Source organism: Eptatretus burgeri, chromosome 9, assembly GCF_056783735.1.
Source record: "Eptatretus burgeri isolate ZD-2024b chromosome 9, Ebu_testis_v1, whole genome shotgun sequence".
NCBI classification, from domain to species: Eukaryota; Metazoa; Chordata; class Myxini; order Myxiniformes; family Myxinidae; genus Eptatretus; species Eptatretus burgeri.
In genome coordinates, this window is record NC_140969.1 from 48,963,929 (window position 1) to 48,990,808 (window position 26,880).

A 26,880-nucleotide genomic window follows, 5' to 3' on the forward strand; every position below is an offset into this window, starting at 1 on the left:
AGACTTGTACTTTGATGGTGATGAATAGAGATCACAAGCCTGGTGTTGGCTGGCTTAAGATGTTGGGGTCTTTGGTTCAAGCCCGTCTTCCATTGAAAGAACACCAGGTGGGTTGATTCAGCCTGTCATCCTTCCGAGATCAGTAATCACGAGTACAGGCTTAATGGTAACAAGGGCATTTCATCAGCGGCACAGCCGCATCCCCAGAAAATGATGTTTCCAAGCAGCCACAGGCTGCATACGAATAAATAAAATAGAGATGACTCTTGCATTATTTTTGGAGACAAATGACCTGGTCATAAACTTCCTGCATGGTCTGATCTTTTGAACCTAAATTTTAATTGAAGGATGTGAAACCAAAAAGGGTTATTTATTTATTTATTTATTTATTTATTAAAGAAGATAATGTCAGGTACAAATACTAGTGATGGAAATGTGCCATTTGATGCAAAGCAATGATCAATCAGGCATTTAATAAAAATCATAAGCCATATTCCTGGTAAGTTTTTATTTTATTTTATCCCCTTCTTTGGAAATGTAATACGAGGAAGCCCCACAACCAGTAACCAGTCTTCCCCTCTATATTTGACACTTTTTTATGTCTACCCCTGGCATTGATCAGCAAGGCAACATATTTGAATGCTGCACAGGAGTTTCAGGAAGACAACCTCATCCATTTAGATCCTCTCCTGCTAAAGGCCATCAAAACTTTGCCATATTCTAAAGTGATCATGCTAGACTATTTGATGCAGTCCATATGGTTTTTTTTCCCCAAGAGTTGCCTCTGATTCAATTTGCAGTGTATGGTTGGAGGGGGGGGGGTGGGGAGGGTGAATGAAGTCGCTTTCCCCTGAGTGTCGCTCCATAACTGATGCCGAGTATAGCATGTCCTCACAGAGAATTGCATGCGATTTACCAAAAATTGTTGATGTTGCTTGCCTAGCAATTTGGTGTACTTGAAGGCTTTCTGCACAACAGATGCCTGTTTGATCTGAAGTGAGTAGTTGTATTTGCAGAGCTTACTGCCTCCTGAAGCATTAAAATCTTCTTTCGTTTTTTTTTTTAATACTTCAGAGGGTAATGTCACGGCTTCCCCCCTCCTTGCATTTATTCCACCACGACAGAGTAACAATTTCAGACATGTGGAGATTTATCACACCTTATCAAAGGTGTGAGCAATCTGGCAGTGAAAAACATTGCAAGCTGTCTGAGGAAGAAAAGAGAGAGAAATAAATAGCTGAGCAAATGGCTCAACACTCCCTGAGGGTGTGTGGAGTCTTTTGCTTAGTTATTTAAAGTGTGGAAAATGGTCAATATCAACACATGACTTCACCTACAAGTAACTACTGTATTATAAGGATTACAAGGAATTTTTTGCACAGGAGGAGGCCATTCAGCCCATCATGTCTGCACCACACCAACACCAGATTTAATAAATCCATCAATACCCCTTCCCTTCATGTGCAGCCTTTGGCTGCTACGCTGGTACTCATTTCACCGACTTCGTTAGGATGACGGGCTGAGTCAGCCCCCTGGTGTAAATTCAGTGGTAAACGGGGCTTGAACTCAGGACCCTCGGATCCCAAGTCACCACCCTAACCGCGAAGCCAACACCAGGTTGAGGTTATTTTGGCCCGATCTCTCAATGGTGAAGAATCACTGAAAAAATTATCGTACCCAGATCTGGATCTTCACCAATATCTAATCAGTTCGTCCTTATCACACACTGAACCTGTTCACAAGATTTCATCCAAATCCGTCTACAAATTTTTGAGATATGCTGCACACAAACAAACAGAAAGAAAGGGGTGAAAACATAACCTCCTTCACCTTCGGTGGGGAAGGTAATTAGACCAATTGAGCTTGAGATGAGTAGAACCATCTTTATGAATGACGTTTCAACTGCAACCCATTAATCCCTCAACGGGCTTTTCCTAATCACCAACAAACACCACAACAACCAGAATTCACCCTGAGACCAGATGTTTAATTCAACCATGCCTGAGGGAAGGAAACAAATGAAAGCAATCAATAACTATCTGTCTAGGCCAATGCAGTTTGTCTGTCCCACCCTGAAACGTGTAAACATTCCTGGAAGAGAAAAAATAAACATCAAAGGTTGCTTCAAATTGATCCAAACCTACAGGATTTTTCTTTGCTGTTAAGAAATATGATTTTGGAATTTGACACTCTACACCTATCCTCCCACGATTTGCAATTAGTCACTGGCTTTAACACCAATCCAAATTTTTATTACGGAGCCTAAGCATCAAAAAGTTACATATATCGAACAAACGGTTTCAAATGGAGCACCTCGCCTTCATTAGAGCATTTAAATTGTATCAGATGTGGCAATAAATGTGAATTTTTGCTCCCAGCTTGCCGGCTCGATTACAGAAGACACCATTTGCATTTTTGCCACCTCTTCCCTAACCCGTTTAGAATCCCTTGTGGGCATGGGAAACTTCCTAGTGTGTGTGTGTGTGTGTGTGTGTGTGTGTGTGTGTGTGTGTGTGTGTGTGTGTGTGTGTGTGTGTGTGTGTGTGTGTGTGTGTGTGTGTGTGTGTAACATTCCGTTCCACCCATTGGTTGAACAGCCGGCCTGAAGTTTTCCCTTCAGTGTAAAACGACAAAATCAACTGCTAAAAGGATCATCAAATATCAAGGTTGCAGCAGATATGTCATGGACCTTCTGAAGGCCACAAGTGTAGGCGTCAGGCTTCTGGGTAAGTGCAATTGGAATCGATCAAAGCCATACAACCAGAATGTATTTTATGTATACTGTGGTAGTCAAAAATATTGGCACCCTTGCACTCTTTTCAAATGATGAACCATTACTTTGAGAAAATTGTTTTAATATTAAAAATATTTTGGTTTCCACAAATGTATTTATTTGGTTTGCAGTGGAACAAAACGACAACAAAAAAGCTGAAAAAATTACATCTTAGCTTATTCCACACAGAAATTCTTAAATGGCCCTGACAATATTATTGGCACCTTTAAGAAGTTGTTGGAAATAATTACATTACAAGCAGGTGATTATCCTTTATTTTGGAATTGAACTCACCTGTGGTGAGTTGCAGGTGCCTGCAATATATATATATATATATATATATATATATATATATATATATATATATATATATATATATATATATATATATATATATATATATATATATATATATAAATCGCTCATTTAATCAGTTTGAATAGAGACAAGGAGTCATTGCTGTTTTGTGTCACTCTGTGTACTGCGATGAGCATGGAGAAAAGAATGAAAACCACAGAATTGTCCGAGTTAGTCAGACACAAGATTGTCGCCAAACATGGACAATCTCAGGGCTACAAGTCCATCTCCAGAGACCTTGATGTTCCGGTGTCCATCATACACAATGTTATCAGGAAGTTTAAGCACCATGGCACTGTAGCCAACCTCCCTGTACATGGCCGCAAGAGAAAACTTGATCGAAGATTGCAGCGAAGGATTGTTTGATTGGCAGTTGATGAAGGTGCTTTCTCCACCAAACAGATTCAAGTTGACCTTCACATACAAGATACAATAGTTTCAACTCACATCATCCGTCGCCATCTCAATGAAAGGGGGTTATAAGGTCGGAGACCCAGGAGAACCCCACTGCTGAGAGAAAGACGTAAGAAAGCCTGACTGGAGTTTGCCAAAACACACCTGCACAAGCCAAAATCCTTCTGGGAGAATGTCCTATGGACAGATGAGCCCAAATTTGGTAAAGCACATCATCTCTGTTTACAGAAAACAAAATGAATCCTTCAAAGAAAAGAACACCTTCCCTGCAGTCAAACATGGAGGAGGTTCAGTGATGTTTTGGGGTTGCTGTGCTGCCTCTAGCACTGGGTGCCTTGAATGTGTGCACGACATCATGAAATGACCAAAGTATGTTGGAGTGCAATGTTCAACCGAGTGTCAAAAGCTGGGCCTCCGTCAAAGGTCATGGGTCTTGCAGCAGGACAATGAACCCAAACACACTTCAAAAAGCCCCAGGAATGGTTCAAGACAAAACGCTGGACTGTTCTGAAGTGGCCAGCAATGAGTCCAGATATAAATCCCATTGAACACCTGTGGGGAGATCTGAAAACAGCAGTTGGGAGAAGGCACCCTTCAAATCTGGGAGAACTGGAGCAGTTTGCATAAGAAAAGTGGGCCAAACTGCTAGTTGAGAGGTGTAGGAAGCTCATTCATGGCTACAGGAAGTGCTTCACTGCAGTTATTTTGTCCAAAGGTTGTGATACCAAATATTAAGTCGAGGGTGTCAATAATTTTGTCAATGCCATTTATTTTTATTTTCTGATTTAAAAGGATAAATGAAGTTCTGAATCAAAAACAAAGGTTCTGTGATATTTACAGTAAAATAAAGAACTGTGGAGACCAAATACTTTTGTCAATTTCAATTTATTTGGTGAGATAATTGTGAATTATTTGAAAAGAGTGCCAATATTTTTGGCCACGACTGTACGCGTGCAATGGCAGTGGGCATGTTTTTGCTTCAAACCCAGATTTTTTAAATTTTTATTTTCTGGAGCGATCGAAGCAGTGTTCTGTTTCCGACTTTTCTTTTAAACGACTCTCCGAGGGACCATAAAACTCATGTCATTATAAAGATCTTTGTCCGCGGAGTTTCGGGAATCTTGTGACATTGTGAAAGACCACATCCGTCATTATTTACTTTTTGAGTACGTGTTTAAAGCAAGTCATCGATTTACATTGTTCGAAACCCATATACATCGTGTTATAAGAGAGAGATGCATTGCCAGGGAAAAAAATTGATCATCCTAAATTAACTTAACCTTCATTTTAGTTCATATAAGAAACAAAAATTCAACCAATCGATGAAAAACGCGATTGAAATAATGTATGAACATAAATAGACAGTTTAATTGTGTGGGTTTAGAGTGGATGGGCTACCAGGATGGAGAGGCAGGCACTACTGTGCTTTGGTGGAACGTCTGATCCAGTGAAGCAAAGTGCTGGTACTCCCTCACTCGACACCCAAATGGTGGTTCAAGCCGTCACCACACGGGCTGACTTCTGTGCGGTTGCTAATAGCCCCGAACCCAATATATCCTTGAATGAACGATTAATAACTAAAGCCCTCCGAATGATTTGAGTTGCCCTGATCGGAAAGAACAAGTGACTTCTTGTGGTGGGGTACGTCGAGGGTTGTTTTCCAACCCTCTGTTTCTGAAATTAAAACAATTTGTCCAAAGATGACGAGGTGCATGAACAGTGTGACGAGGAATATGTTGGCCAATACGTGTATTTTCACTTGGATGTGATACATGGTGAGGTGTACTGAAGAACACAATGTTCTTTATGAATTATGTGACAAAATGTTTCAAAAAAAACTGCATTATTGCATCTCTTTTGCTTTGGTTGTAATAAAAAATTTAAAACCAGAACAAGATTTTGTGGACAGCCTGTACTTCGTAACCTGAAAAATTATCTTCATATAGTCTATGGTAAGTTTACCCAATCAAATGTTTTGACTAAATCGGTCATCCTTATTGAACCTCCCATTTTTTTTAGTTCTTTTAAACCAGCACAAGAATAAAAAGATTCCTTTTTTGCATTATTAACCCTCCAGGAGCCATTTCCACAACCATATTAACATATGAAGACCAACGAGTCATTTATGTACCATACAAAAAAACAAACAAAGTCATCCATTTGAAGAGCTAGTCAATGATTTCAAAGCACTGCGAAAACCAGATGTGACAAAAGGTAACGTTCATTCCACATTCGATTGTTGTGATTTTGTGGACAACAAAAAGGAAGTTGGTGGATAATTGTCGCCCTGCTATGTTTTATCTGTGCTATATTGACCCATGGACTCGTGTGAAAACACCAACTTGGGTATGGTATGTTACCCTCATACCTGTCATCACTATAAAAAGAGCATTTGCAATTGTTGGACGAAAGCATAAGACTTGGATTTCCTGTGAAATAAGGTCCCGTGAGTTAACATTCATCAGCGTGGGTCTAAGTTATGACATTTACCACAAATGTTTTGTAATTATTGTGGTTGAGTCATAGTCCACTGGTAGGTGGATCGTACCCAGATGTACAACCAGCTCACCTGTACAACCCCCCCCCCACCCCCGTTGCTCGCCCACGCACCTTCCCACCAGATATTGTGCTTTGTAGCGAGAGCGTTTGTCTTTCCGGCAACCTGTCATGCTGAATGCAGAGGTACAAACTTGTAGAATTTACCACAAGCACCTGTTGTGAAACTACAGCCCATATGTACTGTATGTTAAAGGCAGGTTGGTTTGGCGCGTGTATAACTAGAAGGGTACTCGGTAGAGCGCACACCACCACGCAATCCCTGATCCAGTGGAACATATCGAGCCGAATCGATTTTTGAGATATTGTACCCAATAGATATCCTTTTTGGTCCGATCTCTCAATGGTGAAGAATCACTTCAATTCTAGTCGTCAGATCCGAATCTGGATCTTCACCAAAATCTAATCACTTGGTCTTTGTCACACAACGAACCTGTCCACAAAATTTCATCCGGATCTGTCCACAACTTTTTGATACACAGTCGTGGCCAATTTTTTTTAGCACCATTGCACTTTTTTCAAATAATGCACCATTTCTTCCAGAAAATTGTTGAAATTAAAAAATATTTTGGTGTCCACATAAGTATTTCTTTGGTTTGCGGTGGAACAAAACAAAAGAAGCTGAAAAAAACTTACTAAACCTTAGCTTATCTATCTATAATTCCAGCAGTGTGTGTGTCTGTGTGTCTCTGTGTGTGTCTGTGCCTGTGTCTGTGTGTGTGTGTGTGTGTCTGACCGTTGTTTCTCGACAACCACGGGTCCGATCTAATTGAAACTTGCCAGATATATTGCTGGGGACCTGAGTATGTGACTTTTCAAAGTTTGATATTAAGCAGACAAGTGGTTCCCAAGTTATGGCCATTTATTTACCAAACCAATGACAGGACACGTTGCTGCGTGGGCGTGGCCGACGGGGGAAGAGATCCTCAGCCGCGTTCCCCATTGCTGGTTACAAGGTACGGACTTCCGGATAGTGATGACTTCGTGTATTCTAATAATTTCTCGATTTCTTATGCGCATTTATAGATAAACACAACGCCCCAATCCAGTCATCATTTACGAGAGCGATGGAACGGCCTGTGTGTTTGTTTGAGAATTTTTTTTTTTTTTTGCACGTTCGGCCACGCGAGAGCAAAGGAACTGGCTCACCTGTACAACCTGTACAACCTGTTCACCTGCCCTCCCCCCACTGATATTCCTGCACACTTCATGGAGGCGTAAGACAGTGTTACCGTGTAAAACCAATGTAGCATTCTAAACAGTCTGCAATGCTAGGCCTCACCTTGCATTTGTGGCTTTACTGCCTGACTGCTGGTAGACTAATCCAAGTCCGATGTATAAGTCTGTAATACGTATCGCCAAAAGCCTATCTCACAAGGGAAAATTTAAATTGAGAAAAAGCAACAGAAGGGAGGATAATTAGCAATGGAGAAAGGTGGTTTGATGAGTGTGGAAGGAGTGATGAAAAGTGATGGAAGTTTAGGACAAAAATGCTGCCATTTTGTGTCCGTGAGAAATAGATCTCTGTCTGTCTCTCACACACGACTCACTCTTTCGTTCTTTGCTCCCTATTTTTTTTTTTTTTTTGTGCGCGAAACAGAAATATTCAAAACACACATCCTCGTGCGTACGTATTATGTCGATATCACCAGAGGATTGACTTTTGATCCGTTTAACTTATATTGGTGAAACTATTAACTTTTACACTAGATTTTTAGTTTTGACATTCATGATAGATTTCATTGATCATTTCCGGCTATTTGTTTTTACTTGGTTAAAAAAAAAATGAATACAAGTTTTATGAAACAACAACAACAACTACTGTAAAGAAAGGACGTTTGCCCTTTGAAAGGTCTCCTCCCCCCGCATGACGTCATCGTGGAAGGGCAAACAACGTTGAACGTTTGAGCGTTTTGATCCCGGTGTTTGTTTCTTTCATTAATTTTTTTTTAAAAAATTTCCATTTCTGTCGAAGTGCGAGAGATGTTTCTGTCCGCAGAGCCGAAGATGTCCAAGTCGTTTTCGAAACGGATGTATTGGACGAGTTGTTGTATTTGTTTTCACGTTCGAACCGGCACCATCTTACTGGGACTCTCTTACTTGGTATGTTGTCGTGTGTCCGAGCAGTCTGCAGGAATCCCCCAGGACTTTAAAACGAGCTGCGGGTCTTGTAACAAAACAAACGGGATGTACAACATTCACCGCAAGCAACATTGACATTGACAGATAGCTGAACACCATTCCCACAACATGCATGATGATGATGATGCTCATGATCATGATCATCATCATCATGATCATCATCAGCATCATCATCATGATCATCATCATCATGATCATCATCATCATCATCATCGGATTTTTCATTCCCCTACTATAACGTGGGTGGATTGAACGGGATGAACACGAGAACACAGCAGTATGGTTCGTGCCATCCACGGGAATGGAGAATTGTGCTCGAACCCTGACCTTTGGCAGTCACGTGATTAACATACCTCTTCAACAATGGCAGTACAAAACCCATTTTGGATTACATTGAACCACAACGGCCCATGGAGGGCAGCAAGGAAACACAAATCAATTGCATAACTGTGAATACACAAGAGGATGTGCTGAAGAGGTTTATTTTATTTCTCCGCTGACAAAGTGGCCGGGGCATGATGTTTTCGGGTTGTCTGTCCTTCTGTCCATCCGTGCGTCCATCCGTGCTAATTTTCTCTGTTTTCTCTGCAACTGCTTAAACCGATTGACACAAAATTTTCACTGAGGCTGTGACTACTCATGAACAATGTTTTAATCATTATGACGTCATAGGTCACGTGGTGTTGCAGCCATGTTGGAAAAAAAAAAGGAAAAACTTTCGACCTCTGTATTTCTGAAACCGCTTCATGGAAAAAATTGAAACTTGGCACATGTCAAGTTACTTCTCATAGGGAATAATTGTCTTTTTTTTTTTTTGATGTCATCATAATTGCATATGATAATTACAATATGACATAATGCATATGATAATTACAATATGTGGCCTGATAATTTCATTCATGGGTATTGTAATTAATAATTACAATATACGATGTGATGTCATAATTGCATACGTCAAGCGCTTTATCTGATCGGTATGAAAATTTTTGAGGGTCGGGCTTCGAGGCGAGCAGAAGAAGAAAAGCCAGTGGTGATTCTGAGGGATAGGACCTGGCTGCTGTGTGAGTCTGGAGTCGGCTTCGAGCGGAGGTCATCGACAGGTTCAACCTGCGTCTAACGACGGAGCTTCTGACTATCCCGACTGACCTCACGGCTCGACGACATCTTGGAATCCCATGGACCCAGCCTGCCGGAGCCCGGCACCTCAATTTGGATTAGTATGCTGGACCTTGTGAGAAACCAGCTGAAACCCATCATAGACCTGACGGTCTTTTGCCGTCGACCTTATGCGGGGTCAGAGCGTGCGGAGGCCGCGTGCGGTGCGACAAAGGAGGGCGAGCGCCATTTTGCCACGCGGCATGCTTGAGCTTGGGGCACGAATCCGTGGACATCGGCTTGTTACAAGTGACATTCGTGCTTTTGGCACTTATCTCTCTTCCATGAAACATCACCAAGTACTCTGTTTTGTCTGCATGCTGTCTATGTCTTGTCTGCATGTCGTTTAAGGCTTATCTCGGTAGGGACCCCTTCAAAACCCGTAATCCGTATCTCCCTAGTTAAGAACGGGTTATAGATTAATTAAAACATTGTCGTGAATATTTTGCTTGTGTTGTGTTCCCCAATAAATCTGGCTGATTCGTATGAAGTTGCCGCTTTGGATTAATTTGTGTCGTGTCGAGGAACGATCCGTTCGATTGGTATATAAAACCCAAATGGTTACAGACTGGCAGAAAACGCTCAGCATCTGACAAAACCAGTCTGTAACCGGGGTCTATTTCCCCAACTGGTAAGGTCCAGGGGTACGTTGGTATCGCGATTGAAGACTCGTGACCCGAGGCCTGTGCCGAGCCAGCCGGCGTTATAAACCCCGGAGATGGCGGTGGTGACGGTGGCGCCGAATCTGTAACGTTCGGCTATCAAGACTCGGGTGAGAATCCCGCCACTGCTGAATCCTCAACACTTTGGTAGTCAGGAGCGGGATATTTGGACCTGTGGTGAATTCCGCACCCTGAACATTAGTAATGAGAGGCGCGAGGAAAAAAAAACCGGTCCCAATTTGCTTTGATATTATTTTGAGCGGATCGGGTGTAAAACTTGGAAATTATAAAGAAAAATGGAGTCAGAAAATGGCGGCGCGGCTCCATCTTGGCGCGACACGAAGCGGAAGTGTGCTAATAATAGCGCAACGAGTCACACGGCATGGGGGAAGTGCTCCCGCCCACCGGCTCAAATCACGTGGTCATGGCGGGCGACACAGGACTGCGACGCGTACATTGGCGAGATTCATACACGATTGTCGGATGCCTTGGAGCAGTGGAGGTGTGGTGATAACTATATAGAGGAATTGCAAATTGAATTGGACGAGGCACAACGGCATGCAGACGAGGTTCAGGAGGATTATGTGCCCAGGGAGTCACAACAATTGGCCGATGCACAGGAACGAATTCGGGGGCTGGAAAAGGACTTAGCCAACACAGATGAGGTTCACGAGGATTATGTGCACGGGGAGTCACAACAATTGGCTGATGCACAGAAACGAATTCGGGGGCTGGAGGAGGACTTAACCAATACAGGCGTGGAGCTACGTGGAGAATGCATTAAGTGGAGCAGATTACCCATGAATGGTTGGAAAAGTCAAGACAGTTCGAGGAACTACAGGGAGAAATGAGGAAAGTAGAGTGGAGTACCCATGAGGTGGAACAAGAGAAGAGCGAACTGAACGAAAGAAAAGAGGAAGAGCAAATTAGTAACTCTCAGGATAGGAAGAGCATGGAGGAAGAATGGGAAACAAAGCGAGAAAAGGCAAAACGACAACACAATTTGGAATTGAAACAACTGAAGGAAGAGGTAAGATCAGGCAATCAGATAAGAGAAAGCCAAGAACAGGAGCTAGAAAGAAAAGAGCAATATCTGGAACGACTAAGGGAATACTGTAAGAAATTGGAGGAAATGAGGAGGGAAGACTGCAAAAGAGGTGCGGAGATGAGGAAGGAATAAAGGGAAAAAGCTTCGGAGTTACGGAAACACCAAAACAAAGAGACAGAATTACAAAACGAGCTGAGGATGTTAAGAGCGGAAAGAAAGAGAACGGAGAATGAAACGTTAAGGAACCACACTGTGCAGATCGAACAGCTGGAAGCCAAAGCAAGACTAAAGAATGAGACGCAAGAAAGAGTAGTGAAAGAACAATGAATGAAACAGGAAAGGGAGATCAACCAATTGAGGGAAACGATGAGATTGGAGAAGGAAGAACGAGAGACAGTGGGATAAGAAACAAAAAGAACAAGGAATGAAACAGGAAAAGGAAATCAACCAATTGAAGGAAACAATGAGATTAGAGAATGAAGAACATGAGAGATGGTGGGATAGAAAACAAAAATAAATCAAATTTGAAACTGACCAACTCAAGGAGAGAGCAAGGTTGGAGTACATGGAGATGGAAAAACTCCGGAAAGATAACGAACAACTAAAAAGGCTCAAAGAGGAAGAACGACTCAAATGGAAAGGGAAATGGAGCCAGGAAGTAGAACAGCACAATAATATGGGATGTGTGATATCACCACAGGGAGTAATGTTGGTGGTGCTGAACTTGATTGACATCACTCGTTGGATGAAACCACAATTAGAGCAAATCCTGGTGAAAGAGACATTGAGGGAGCATATAGGGTTGTTGATGAATGAAAGACATTTTGAGCAGGTCCAGCATGTGGAGCTGACAGCCCCAGAGGAGTGTGGCGAATTGATGGTGAGCAACCTGCTGGAGAGAAGCGACCGGACCGAGGTGACTCTGGAATGAAGCAGGTACATGGACACATGCATACATGGTGCGCACGAGGAGCTTAAGGTAGAAATTGAATTATATGTTAATGAAGAGACTCTGTCCGATGGGGTGCACATATGCGTGACCCCTGAATGCGTGTGTGGAGTGCCTATGAATGAATGCTTTGAGCCCACCCTCCAGACTACAGCACCAGTATGTGCTGCCGAGGCCGAAACGTGTGGGGGTTCTCACGTGGCGTTCGGGAATATAGCCCTGGAGTGTGAGGCGGTTGGTCAGTGCGCCGGCAGGGTTGAAGGTGTGGAATGTGAACACCTAACCTTGGAATGTGTGCAGCCTGCTGTGTGTGGGGCTCCTGGGCGTGGGATGAGTGGTGACGTAGTAGATAGGTTAGACGTGCAAGGGGAAATGGAAATGCCACCACCACGGGTCTTGACACAGGGTACAAAAACCATAATGGACAACTCCGCATGGGTTCTTACAGAGTTGGAGGTGCTGCATCCAGGAGCAGGCTTTAGAAATTGGATTTTAATTTCTCTATCAGCCTCACAGGAACTTTTGGGTTGAGCGCAGATGAGTGGCAAGTGGCACTGGCATGTGTCACTTGGTCTTCAAACCTTTCTGAGCACACGAGGGGTTTGGCTAGCTGAGTGGGTTTATCTGTCTTGAGAGAGTTGTGGAGAAGAGGGGGAGGCCATTCCACCGATTGGGGTTTACCTGATTTTCGTGAACCCTGGACAAGAGGGGGAGGCCATTCCACCGATTGGGGTTTACCTGATTTCCGTGAACCCTGGAGAAGAGGGGGAGGCCATTCCACCGATTGGGGTTTATCTGACTTCCGCGAACCCTGGAGAAAAGGAGGGGGTGGACCGCAACCCTAATTGAGACGTGACCCCTTTGAGCCGTGGCGGAAAGGCGGCAGGGTCTTGTAAGGGGAAATGAGGGATTCGTTCTCTCACTCCCCTTCCAATGAGCCAAAGAAGCAGGCCATATTGGGATGTAAGAAATTGATTGAAAATTGAACCAAAAGTGATTGCAAATTGAGAGATGACAGAAGGCATAAGAGTGGCACGAGTGGATTTGGGTGATTGCTGAAAAAAGCGATGGAGACATTACAGGACAGTTAGACACACCTGAAACAAGTGGATGACAAAGAGTGGCTTGTTTGAGGAAAGACTGAAATGCCTGGTTGGAACCATGCAGAAGTTCCATGGGCTGGTGAAGAGATTTTGATGTTTCGTTTAAATTGTTGGACATAAACGATTGGGGCAGTATGGAGGAGGCCAGCGGATGATGGACGTAGTGACAAATTGATTGGGGTTTGATGAAAAAGTGTGCCAGTTAAATTTGATGACCAAGTGGGATCCGAAGGACTGGTGTGTTTTTGTTTTCACATAAAAGTGAAAGGTGTTGGATGGTGTTGTGGACTGGGTGTGTGGCACTGTGGAATGAATGACTAAAGTGTTTTGGTGAATGGCATGAGTAGGGTGAGTATACTGATTCTGGCTCACTTTTCACCATGTAAGTGAATGGGGGATTTTCAGCGATTCATATTTTTTTCCCCAAAAAATAAACCCCCTTTTTAGCCCAAGGTATATTTATTTGTCTTCCCTTTTAACCTAGGGGCACTCTATTCAAATAACCAATGCAACAAGATAAATATTTGTTCAAGTAGCAAAGTAGTAATGTGATTTGTTAAAGGTGATTCTGAAGAAATATCTGAAACTTGTAAGCCTAGGGACACTCTTTTTCAAATAACCAATGCATATTGTTTAGCTCACTCATTGAACCTATAAAGATTTGTTCATTCTCAAATTCCTTCAATAGTTTAATTTTCTTTGCACAATAATCCCCATCAAAAATATTTAAAAATAAAACATTTGAATCTTTATATTTTTCAAGATACCCCTTTTGTGTTATTATGAAATGATATACTTCTCTTAATGATCTCATCTGACCACCTCCTGAGTTGCATATCATTTTGAGATTGTAATAAATTATTTTTCCATTGTTTAATTGATAACCATCAAATTTTTCAGTCCATTCAAGGATATTTATTATTTTCTTTACATCCTCTAACTTATTGGTTTTTAAATTGATTTGCTTATTTGTTTTATTTACCTTTGTTTTAGTTATTTTTTCAATAAGACTTATTTGATATTTTTCACATTCATTATGTTTTCGATTTATATACCGAGACTGAGATTTTCTCCACTCTTTAGTTTGATTAATACTTGGTTCGACCATTTATATATTGTGAAAAACGCGGCGGTAGCCCTTAAAAATCCCAACCCATCTTCCCATCGTTAAAACTTGAGTCCATATGGAACACAATCTATTCTATTCATTCTATCATACAATATCCATATGGAACACAATCTATTCTATATACTCTATGATTAATATTCACTCTATCATACAATATCCATATGGAACACAATCTATTCCATTATCTAAAATAAATCTCTTATCATCAAAGGTTCCTAATGCCTTTTTATTTACTTCTTCACTATATATCTTATGTTTATAACTTCTTATTGTATTCATTTTCCTGTATTGTTCTTTCTTATTCATCAAACAATTATAATTTCTAAAAGTTATTGATTTTTTTATTACATATTTCTTTATTCCCTTTAACCTTTTATCAATCTGATCACCATACTTATAAGCATATGCCTTTGCTCTCAATCCAATAAACTCACTCATTACTTTTCCACCCAACTCATCCTTAAACTTACCAATAACATTTTCATTCTTTTTTGAAAATAACTCGCTCTTCTTACTAAAATTACTTGTATCATATACTCCAATATTTTTCTTCATATCTTTATAAACATCATCAGTTTTTATATCTAGAATAAAACTATCAGTGTCCATATACAACAATGAAAGATTTTCACCATACTCTTTCTTAAAGTCATACAAATAATCATACATCAATATCTTTGATAAATCAAGAACTGCTGTTCCAATATAAATTGGTTTGTCCATTACAATACTTTCCTTTTTCATAGGAATAGCAGAAAAGTTCTCTGAAAAAACCTCTTCTCTCTCAAAACTTGGTTTATTTATCAATCTAGAAGCTTCTTTCCAAGATGTTGCGAATCTAATGTTTTGCCTGTTTCTAATATTTTCCATAGTCTTTCCAAATACAGCATGATTCATTAGTTTATAAAAGTCCCCTTCAAATTTTACTTTTGTATTTGCTCTCATATCTGTATTGAATTTAATATACTTTTCCATCCAAGGACTTTGTTTAAATTTTAAAACTCTATGAATTTTAGCAACTCTCAACCCAGCAGATAAATATTGTCTCAAGTTCCTTTGATGCAAAACATATCCCTCTTTATCATAGAATGTTGTTAATAACTTTTCTGTTGATTTACCTTTAATATTAAAACTTTTATGATAATCACTTAACCATTCTTTCTTTGGGGTTTCTTTCGCACATGCAAAAGGAAGGTCTTTATGCTTATTATGAAGATCACTCAGGTACCTCAAATCAACTTCAAAATAATAACCTTCTTCTTCCTCATTCAATTCCTCTTGAGAAGAAATAACAATATTCATCAAAGCCTTTTCATAATCCTTTTCTTCCACCCACTCTAATTTACCATAAGGCAGAGATTGAGACATTGCCCATCCATACAAATTATTAGCATCAAAATACATCAAATAATTACTATCTTTTTCACTATCATAATTTGGAAGATATTTATTATTTGCTTTAGCATATCTTTTTGAACATACTTGTGATATTATTCCTCTCTTAGACTTCTCAATCATCAAAAGCATATCTACATCACTGATTAAATCTATATCTTGTTTTGTCATTTTCAACATTGCACTCCAAGCTAAACCAGGAGCTGTGAAATAGTGGGCAGGATCTAATCCATAACAATTTTATTATGACAGAGTGATCTAAAAGCTTCAAACACATCAGCTAACAATAAAACATGTTTTTAGATACAAATCATGATATTCTCCAAGGTTCTTTATCTTAAATATTTTCCAAATTTCTTGTGCGTGTTTATATTCCTTATCACTTATCTCTTCTTCATAAAGGTTATTATAGAAACTTTCTTTTGAAGGAAGTTGTGTTTCTTTAAATCTTATAAATGAATCCATATAATCATAAGGATAAATTCCCTTACTTGTAAGAATTTTCTCTAAACTTTGAATTTCATTCCTTGTTTGAATTTCCTCTCTAGTTAGAATTCCCTCTTTAATCAGAATTTCATCTTTAATCAGAATTTCCTCTTTCGTTAGAATTTCATTCATTGTTCGAATTTTCTTTATAATTAGAATTTCATCTTCAGTTAGAATTTCTTCATTAATTTCCTCATTAATTAGAATTTCCTCTTCAATTTGAATTCTCTCTTTAATCTGAATTTCCTCTTTAGTTAGAATTTCCTCTTTTGGAAAGAATGAATTAAGATTTGGAAAAGAGCCCGTGGAGCTTAGATTTGATGCTAGGTAGGCGAGTGGTTTTCCCGTAAACTTGTAAGAATCTAGAAACCTTATACGAGTTAAAGGTTTTGTGAATATCATTTTTGTAAATGAAATATACTTTTGACTTGTGTTTGTTATGGCAGAAATATTCCCTGGTGTTTTTGAAAGTTCATTTATAAATAGATGTGTATCATAGTTGGCACTGTTGTGAAGAAAGACTGGAATAAAAGAAGGTAATTTATAATTAAGATTATAACAGGAATGAGCGGGACCTCTATATTTACCAGTAAGATGACAATGATCCCTAACTTTAGACTCCTCAATTTCCTCCTCACAAATATGACAGATATTGTTGTTTCTAAATTCTATTTTTTCTTCTTTGGTTAATTTCATCGGTTCATTTGTTTCTTTCATTAATTTAGTTAGTCTTATACAATCCTTTTCTAATCGTTTTACAAAACTCTTGTAAAGCTTTTTTTCCACTATAATGTTCAAGTTTATTATACTTTTCTCCAACAGATGATTTGATATAATAACAGAAACCACAAAGAATATGTTTTTGATGTTTATTTGTATATGATTCTTTTTAATTAGGAGAAGCAGTATTTATCTTTTTAAGGATACACTCAAAATCAGCGTATATCACAAATGGATGCATGATAGATTTATTATAATCTTCAAAATAAATCTTTTCACCAGGTTTAGGCATTGTAATTACAGCGGATTTATGATTACTACAATATTTTGAATGTTGTTCTAATCGTTCTTTTGTATGAAATGAATTAAGACATCGCTTACAAGGATATATTTTATTTGCTGTTCTGAATACCTGAGAAGAGATTAATCTTGATAAATTATTGATGTATGTGTAATGTGAATTCTTTCCAACACTAAAATATAAAAGATCAATGTGTGTTTCTTCATTTTTATCATTGTTTGAAATTTTTAATATTTGAACTTTGTTTGTATCCGTTAATCCATATACATAAACAGAAAGATTATTCTTTTTCTCAAATTTAGGAATATCTGTTAGTGGCATTGGGAATTTAAAATCTTTAATGTCCAAGGTATTCTCATATTTCATATATTGTTTGACTCTTTCTGAATTACATTTTGGTGGATGTAAGTGAGCAAGAACAGACCAGAGAAAACATTTATTATCATTGTTCTTAAAATTAACAACTGCCTTCTTTAGTTTTATTTCTTTTGGTAATTCAATATAAGAAGAAGCTTTAAGAGGGTTTGATTTTAGAATGTGTAGATCTAAAAAGGTGATTTTTAAAAAAAATATTAAAAACACTTCCTACCACTGTATTATCAACATCCTCCTCTTGTCTTGATAGTTCTTCATAAACCCCACTATTCAAAAAATCTTGAAATGATGTTATAAAATGAAGATCTGTTCTCATATAAGGAGTTTGTTCTTCATCTTGTCTTTTCATATTCATTTTCACTCCCATATAAAACTTTAAAGTTTTCATTTCTTTTAATGTCTTTTTAATAACTTTTTCAACATCAGGTTTCACTATTTCAATTGATTCAGCTATTGGTGATGGACCAGGTTCTCCAAATTGAAAAATCCTTATTTTAATATGATTCTTAAAAGCTCCATCAGTGTTTTCAATATAATAGTCTCCCTTTACTTTAAACTCATTCTTCTTGTGTTTTTGTGATTGATGGTGATTCTTATAACTACTCTTCAAAACATCCTTTGAGCAGATATCAAAATGTTTTCTTTCCAACTCAAGAGGAGATATTTGTTTGAAAAGATTGAATGTGTGTTTGTTGGTTTGAAGGTGTTTTTTATAATATTTATATTCGTGATTACAAACATCGCAGTACGTTGTATTCACCATATTTATATAATAAAACTTTGCTGAAACTAAAATTTTCTTCATGAAAATTTTGTTTAATTTATAGGTGAATCTGTGCTTAAAACCATTTTATCCTCCAACTTTTTCACTTAATAAATACAATGTTTCAAGACACAAAAGACAAGTTTCAATCAATCTCTTCATTTGTTAAAGATACTGAGAAATATGTCAAGGATGTAAAATTTAACAAAGATAAATATAACAACTATTGGATAAAAACAATTATGGTGAATAATATGAGTTCTTCAATTTCCTTCAGTGGAAGGGCTTTTAGTGTACCTGGAAGAACATCAACAAAGGTATCTCAAACAAACGTTTCTCCTCTCCTTCTCGCAATATATTCAAAACTAGAAAAAGCAATGAAACAAGAAAAAGTATCAAAAAATAAAAACCTTATGGATGAAGCTTAAGAATGAAAAGATAAGACCATCTGTAATATGCAAGGAGAAATTTGTATTTTTTTTCAACAACCCTAAAGATATAAATCCTGATGAAATAAAGGATGTTAATATATCAAGTGAAATGACATTTCGTACAATTGTAGTTAAGGATCATTTTAAAATTACCTTTAATATAAAAAATGTAGCAGTTGAATCTGTTCATGAAAAAAAGCATATAGATATTGATGGTAATGTTTTTTCTACTAATTAAATATGAGTCAATATTCAACTGAAGATTTTGAAGATTATGAGAGTGATTATGACACCGAGAGTTTGTGTTCAAACGATAGTTATGAAAGTATAGATGATTCTGAAAGTATCGAAGATGATATCGAAGATGAATTTCATTTCAAGTAAGGTTTTACTTTATAAATATGAATAGTTTACTCGATTTTGAGCCTCTTGAATTCCCTAATTCTCCATATGACAAATTTGAGAATTGTCCTGCGTGTGAAAGACGGGGATTAAACACAGAGTCAAAAGCCTATAAACAATGTATATTCTGTGATTATCTTCTAATGAATGATAATAAAAAATGTAAAAAGGAAAATAATTCTTTTAGATTTACACCAAAAATAAATTACTTTACAAGATTGATTAGGGAAATGAATGTAAAGTATGAGGGTGATAACACACCTTTCCTTACAAGGGAAGAAACTGAACGTATTAGAGAAATGTTCAAAGGATTGTTGTTATATATTATACATGGATGTGATTTTCAGGGAAATATCAACACAAGATATTGCATAAATAAAATAATGGATTATCTTGAAATTAAACCTGAACTTAGGATAAAATATAGAGTTTCTAAAAAAGCCATTAATAAATGAAATAACCTGTTTTCCAAATATATAAATGAATGATTTTTTACCCATTTGGGAAAATAAGATAAAATTTAACAACCATAAAAATCTCCCAAATTCATTAAGATGTCTCATAGTTGGTTCAAGTGGATGTGGAAAAACCTGCTTACTTTTAAAGATGCTCCTCACTCCCAACTTTTTAGATTATGATAATTTAATAATTTTCACAAAGTCGAGTTTTCAACCAGAGTATCAACTACTCTCACAAGGTTTTAATGCTGGTCTTCAAAAAGAAGATATAATCGGTTTATTTAAACGTCAAAAAAACCGAAATGATTTTAACATTGAAGATATAATTCAACTATTTTGTGATACACAGAGATGTAAAAAGAAATCAAAACCGATAATACGGATGATATACCATCTCCCCAAGATTTGGATAAATCTAAAAAGAACCTCGTTATCTTTGATGATTGTGTTAATGAGAGAAACCAAACGGTAATGGACAGCTACTACACAAGAGGGAGACATTCTTCTTGTAATTGTATTTATCTTAGTCAATCGTACTTTCAACTTCCTCGTCGTTCCATCAGAAACAATGCTAATACTTTTATTTTATTCAAGTTAAATTCAATAGATATAAGCAATTTTTGGAGAGACAATTGTTCTACATTATGTAGTAAAAAGGAATTTGGGGATTACATGAAACACACGACTGAAAAATATAAATATATTGTTGTGAAACAAGATGAGATATTAAATGATATTTTTCAATAAATAAATGGATGCGAAAGAAAGAGCAAGAAGATTTAGGGAACATCAAGAGTTGGTTTCAAAAGTTGTAAAACATTATTATGTAAAACAACAGGAAGACATAAAGAAGAAACGCAGACAAAAACTAACAGGTGAAGAAGCATTTGAAAGAAAACAAGAGAAATTTTTTAAACCACTTTTAAAAACTTCCCAAGAAAAAATTATAGATGTTTCCACAGTTCCCACAATAAAATATACTCCTAGAAAGCTCCAAATGTTAAAAGATTTCAGTCAAATGACGGAGGAAGAATTAGAGCATATAGGAGAATTAGAATATGATGATGAAGGATTATTTCAACAACTGGAAGAGATGAATCGACCCCCTGATTATATTGTGAATGCTCTTCAAAACAATAAATATTCAGCGGATTCAAAAACCAAAGCAGGGCTCCTTCCAACAGAACAACCAGCAATATTTCATCTTGTTCAAGAAAAGGTATTGATATTTAATGATGAATTAAGGTTCTTGAGTTCTGCTCAACCTCCTGTCAAACTAACTCCGAGATTAATGTTTCTTCTCACAAAAGATGGAAGACAAGGTTCAACTGTGAGGGATGAATCAAAGTATATTGATAAACCATTGGATATGAGAAATAATGATGATAAAGTATATATTCATCTGCTGAACTCTGTTGATTATGGGGTTATTCTTTCTGGTAAAAGTAGGAAGAATGAGAAGGAGAAACACATTATTCAGGCTTTAAGTATCCTTGGTTCAGGTGTTAGTTTTCTTCCAAATGACCCATCACAATTAGTTAATAGACTGTTATTGTTGTTAGGCAGTAAGAAGGCTGGGAATAACAATTGTTTTAATGAAGCATCAGCCGTTTTAGACCAGTTGATGAACATGAAAATAATTAATAAATATCAATATAAAGACATTTTATCTCATATTAAATAAGGTGAGAAGCACAATCCTTAGTTTCAATTTCACAAGCGACCACACATCTTCATTCCCATACCCACTACAACTTGACACAACAAAAGAATATGAGGCATCTTTATTGTGCATGGAAACTTATAATACCTTATTTAATATAACTGATAAAAATGACAAGTTTAGTTATAATCTGGGAAGTGGATACAAAACGATAACAGTCTCACCCGGAGCATATGAGATTTCTCAAATATCTTCCGAAATTGCTCGTCTTATGAAAGAACAGGGTGATGAACCAAAAAATATTGTAATAGACATTAAAAAAACATACTTCAAAATCAACGATTAAACTTAAAAAATAACTACAAGGTTGATTTTACAATTGATAATTCATTTAGAGAGTTATTGGGTTTCTCCTCAAAAAAAGATTGAAACTAATGGGACGTTTTACAGTGATAATGTCATTCAAATATCCTCAGGAATAAATTCGGTGTTAATTCACTGTGATTTGATTGATGGTGCTTATAATGATGGAAAAAAAACAAATACAATATTTTCATTCAGCGCATACTCAACCCCAATTGGTTATAAATTCAATATGGAACCCCAAAATTTGGTTTATCTCCCTGTGTCAGGAAAAACCATACACAGAGTAAATTTTAGGATAACCGACCAAGATAATCGTATGATTTCTTTTAATGGAGAAGTTATATCCATCAGAATTCACCTACGTGAAGTTTTCCAATAAATAAATACGATGGTTATTGTGAGGAAACACGAGTTGGGAAAATATAAAATAATTACAGGGGATGGGATGTTCCTTTCCCCATACTACAAGGGTGAAGGTATGTATCTTGGTAGAGGATACTATAAACCTAAGAGACAAAGGGGTGTTGGACATCAATTTAGAGGAGATGGGATAATTGATACTCTCATGGGTATTGGTTCAACTATTCTTAAACATAAAGATCTAATTGGTTCAACTGCTTCTGCTGTGGGAAATGTAGCAGGTGCTGTAAAGAGTATAAAAGATGCCCAGAAGGAATCTCATAAATTACAAGCAATAAAAGAAATTAAGAAAGGCAAAACTCAGTTGTCCCCCCAAGAACGAAAGAAAATAATTCAAATACTTGGATCAGGGTTTCAAAACTTTTAACATCTATTTTTCCTAAATAAATACAAGTATGGAAGCAATTGATAGTATCTATTATTTGGATGATACTATTATTATCTCAAACTCCACTAAAAAAGATTACTTCAAGGTAAATGCAATAACTGGAACAGACTGGAATACGAATGGTACAAAAAGTTTTCAAATAAATAATCAACAAACCTATTTGAATCTATCCGAAAGTTTGTTGTTGTGTAAATTTACATTCACTAAGGCTGGGAATAATACAAATGCTACACTCGTAAATGATTTCTTCTGGAAAATGTTTGGTAGTGTTCGTTTGTACATTGGAACATTAAAAGTGTGGACCTCAAATATCCGGGGCCTTCGCTCAAACCTTTCAGATCTTTCCATACAGGTTGCCACTGACAAACCAGACATTATCTGCCGAACAGAAACTTTCCTCTCCCAAGACGTGTCTGACTCCCAAGTATCTCTCCCCGGTTACTCCCTCTTACGGTATGACAGACCTGAGCCTCGTCCTGGTGGAGGTGTTGCTCTCTTCATCAAAGACTCTATTCCTCACTCTCCATGCACTGCTCTCACTCCCCCACACCCCCAGGAATACCTCTGGCTTTGGCTTCCCCTCCACTCCCACCTCATGTTTATATGTGTACTGTACCGTCCACTGAACAGTGATGACTCCATCTACACCTCACTATCTGAAAACATGGACCATCTTCTATCTTCTCATCCAAACTCTCTCTTCCTCTTATGTGGTGACTTCAATTGTCATCACGCCAGTTGGCTAGGTGTGGGTACCCCTCTCACCTGCCATGGCACCTCTGCAAAAGCTTTCTGTGACTCATTGGGACTGACTCAATCGGTCAACTTTCCGACCCGGATCTCAACCAATGGTACTCCATCTCTTCTGGATCTGATTCTGACAAATTTCCCAGACAATATCTGCTGCTCTTCCTTCGCTCCAATTGGTTCTTCTGACCACGTCCTTGTTAAAGTGGACATCTCTCTGGCTGTTATCAGAGAACCACCTCACCGCCGTCGAGTCTGGCATTTCACTCAAGCCGACTGGCAGGGTCTCCGAGCAGCCATCAAACTTACAGACTGGTCTCCTATCACTACTTTCTCAAACATCAACTCATCCTGGGAATTCTTTCAAAGAAACTTGCTCTCCCTCATGCACAGATTTATCCCCTCTCGTGTTCAGTTGTCCTACCCTTCCTCCCACCCTTGGTTTACTGAAGCTTGTGGCGAGGCAGTTGTCCTGAAACAACTTGCCTTTGCCTCATGGAAAGCAAACCCAACTGAGGGCAATCTCAGTTCTTTCCACAAAGCTCGGAACAAGTGTGTATCTACCCTCAGGAGAGCCAGAAAACAACATCTTTCTCATCTCAAGTCTGAACTCTCAAACCTCTCTCCCTCCTCAAAATCCTGGTAGCGTTTAATCAAATCTGTTTCTGGTGTATGTTCCCCCTCCATCCCCTCCCTTACCTCAAATGGCCGCACTGCTGATTCCACACGTGATAAAGCTGAATGTCTAAACTCGGTGTTTGCAGCTAAATCTTGTGTCCTAAACCCATCACTATCTCTACCCACTTTACCGAGTCGCACCCAACTGTCCCTGGACTCTGTATCTTTTTCTTCTGACAAGGTGGAGAGCTTGCTTTCAAACCTCGAGTCAGATTCTGCAACCGGTCCAGACGGCATCAGCCCACGTGTCCTCAAAGCCTGCTCTTCTGCTCTTGCTCACCCTCTCTCTGTTCTATTCACCCTCTCATTTGCCCAAGGTCATCTGCCATCTGCTTGGAAATCTGCTAACATCATTGCCCTGCATAAAAAAGGTGCAAAAACAGATCCCTGCAACTACAGACAAATCAGCCTTCTCCCAATCATCAGCAAGGTTATGGAATCCATCATCGCTTCAGACATGAAATCCTTCCTCTTCTCCAATGGCTTGATTTCCAATCATCAATTTGGTTTCAGACAAGGTCACTCTACCCTAGATATGCTGCTTCTGCTCTCCCATCAATGGATGGAGGTCCTCAATGCCAGACAGGAAATCCGAGCCGTATCTCTGGACATATCACGTGCTTTTGACACGGTCTGGCACCCTGCACTACTCACCAAACTCTCTTCCCATGGTATTCAAGGCCATCTCCACTCATGGCTCGCAGACTTCCTCTCCTGTCGCAGTCAACGTGTGGCCCTAAATGGAGTTCTTTCATCCCCTCTTCCTGTGCAGGCTGGAGTTCCTCAAGGTAGCGTTCTGGGCCCTGTTCTTTTTCTGATTTTCATCAATGATCTCTCGGACTCTCTGGAAAATCCTCTATTTCTCTTTGCCGACGACTCCACCCTCTACCGTACCATCTGTCATCCCTCAGACCGGCAAGCAGCAGCTTCTTCGCTCACTGCAGATCTGGATAAAATCACAAACTGGTCCAACACGTGGAACATGTCTTTCAATCCAGACAAATCTCACACTCTCACTATGTCTCTTCGAAAGGACTGTTTAGAAAACCCCCCCATCCACTTTCTCAACAATCCTCTGGAAGAAGTCTTTTCTTTCAAGCTTCTGGGTCTCACTATCTGCCATGACCTTTCCTGGGAAAGTCACATATCAAACCTCGCCTCAAAAGCCAGTCGCCGACTGGGAATCCTCCGTCGTGCAAAGTCCTTCCTCGGCCCTCTTGTGCTCCTGACCACTTACAAAGCTTTTGTCCGTAGCCTGATGGAGTACTGCTCTCCCCTCTGGGCTGGTGCTCCTGCCTCCCACCTTTCTCGGCTTCACGCTGTCGAAACCAGGGCATTTAAGATCATCGGCATCTCCCGCAATGAAGCTGAGTCTTTGGGCCTCTCACTCAATCACCGCAGGTTGGTTGGTGGTCTTTCTGTCTTCTACCGACTCCTCTCCAGCCATGCCCCCCTGCTCTCTCTGCGATTTGTCCCCACCACATTTCCACAGGGCGCTCAAGGTCCGCCAACAACCCCCTTCTGGTAAAACTACCAAAATCATGAATCACTGCTCATCTTCACTCTTTCATTCCTCTTTTTTCCCACCTTTGGAATAAACTTCCTCACTCTATTCTTTTCCATTCTTCCCTCCAGGGTTTCAAAACAGCTGTTCACCACCACCTCTTATCTTCCCCCATCCAAATCCTCGATCTTTTCTACCCCCGATAATCCACCCAAGCCCACTTCCTTCAATTCCCCTGCTTTCCTTCCTGAAAGTCCCTGTAATGTCCATATTCTCTTCGCCATGTTCCCCGTCCCATCCCCATCCCTCTCCCTTCCACAGTTCACCTAATGTGTCTGTTCCCCACTGTTTTGTCCCTTCCACTCCCACCCCTCTTGTCTCATGCCTCCTTGCTGTGAGTTGTGTGTTAGCTCTCATACGAGCCTCGACCAAGGTAGACAAAAAAAAAAAAATAACACAAGAAGTTGAAGCGGTTGATTATGTATCTGAAATTATGAAATTTACACTATATTCATTCAGTGATAGAATGGGAAAGGGGGCTGTCGAAGGTTTTATTCCTGATATGTCAATGGGAACAAACACAGACCCTGGATATAATCAAAGGAAAGGAATGTATAATGATACAAAAGCAGGTAATAGTTTTACTGTGGCAGTTCCTCTTAAAGGTATATTTGGATTTTGTGATCATGATAAAGTTCTGTATGGTCTTAAAATTAGATTTCAACTACAAAGGAATGATAATGAAAATAGATTACTTTTTGGTGTTGCTCGTGCTTTTGGTGATCAGATTAAATTTGTAATTGATGAAATGAGTTGGTATATTAGTGAATATACTCCTAATCTTAAAACAGAAGAGATGTTGAATAGAAGACTTAACTCAAAGAAATCACTCGGTGTATCATACCTCAAAAGAAGATGTCAACACATTAAACTCAACCAAACCACTTACACGTGGAATTTGGGTGTTCTGGAAGGAAAGCCACGATATCTGTGGATCATTTTTAAAAAGCCAGATGGTGATACTGCGACTGATAAGAATAATGCATTGAGTGATAATGCTAAGGTGAAACAACTTCGTGTTTCTCTCGATGGAACATTTTACCCACGAGAAAGATTGGAAATTAATTGGGAAAAAAATGATTTTGCTGAAGCATACAAGTCTTACCAAAAGGTGTGCGAAAGTAATGGAAATAAAGAACCTATTTTGGATATGACAGCATTTAAAAGTTTGTATACAATCTATGCGTTTGACCTGAGTGCTCAAAAGGAAACTATAAAGTCGAATCGAGTGGATACTTCCCTGTACATTGAAAGAGGAGAGAGTGAAGAAGTTGATACATATTGTTTGCTTTTGGAAGAAACAGAATTGCAGGTTAATACAGATAATGGTGTTATGATTAGTCTCACATAATTTTTTGTTAAATAAATGAGTGGCAAAGTACCAACTGGGGTATATGTTAATCAAATCAATCTTCATAAACTCTCATCTTGTGTT

The 26,880-nt window shown here is 38.7% G+C and overlaps 1 protein-coding gene across 3 annotated transcripts in view; it reads left to right on the top strand.

Moving 5' to 3' along the window:
• The first annotated feature begins 7,945 nt into the window (after positions 1–7,945).
• The window catches only part of LAPTM4B (lysosomal protein transmembrane 4 beta), a 50,979-nt gene continuing 32,044 nt past the window's right edge, over positions 7,946–26,880 (top strand). For 2 of the 3 annotated variants that reach the window (XM_085896681.1, XM_085896682.1), the window contains exon 1: positions 7,946–8,203. Coding sequence is in view for 1 of the 3 variants with exons in the window: in XM_085896679.1 (XP_085752805.1) it covers positions 8,084–8,203 (120 nt within the window). In the remaining 2 variants the exon portion in view is untranslated. The remainder of the gene's footprint in view (positions 8,204–26,880) is intronic. The other variant, XM_085896679.1, reaches the window with a different exon arrangement.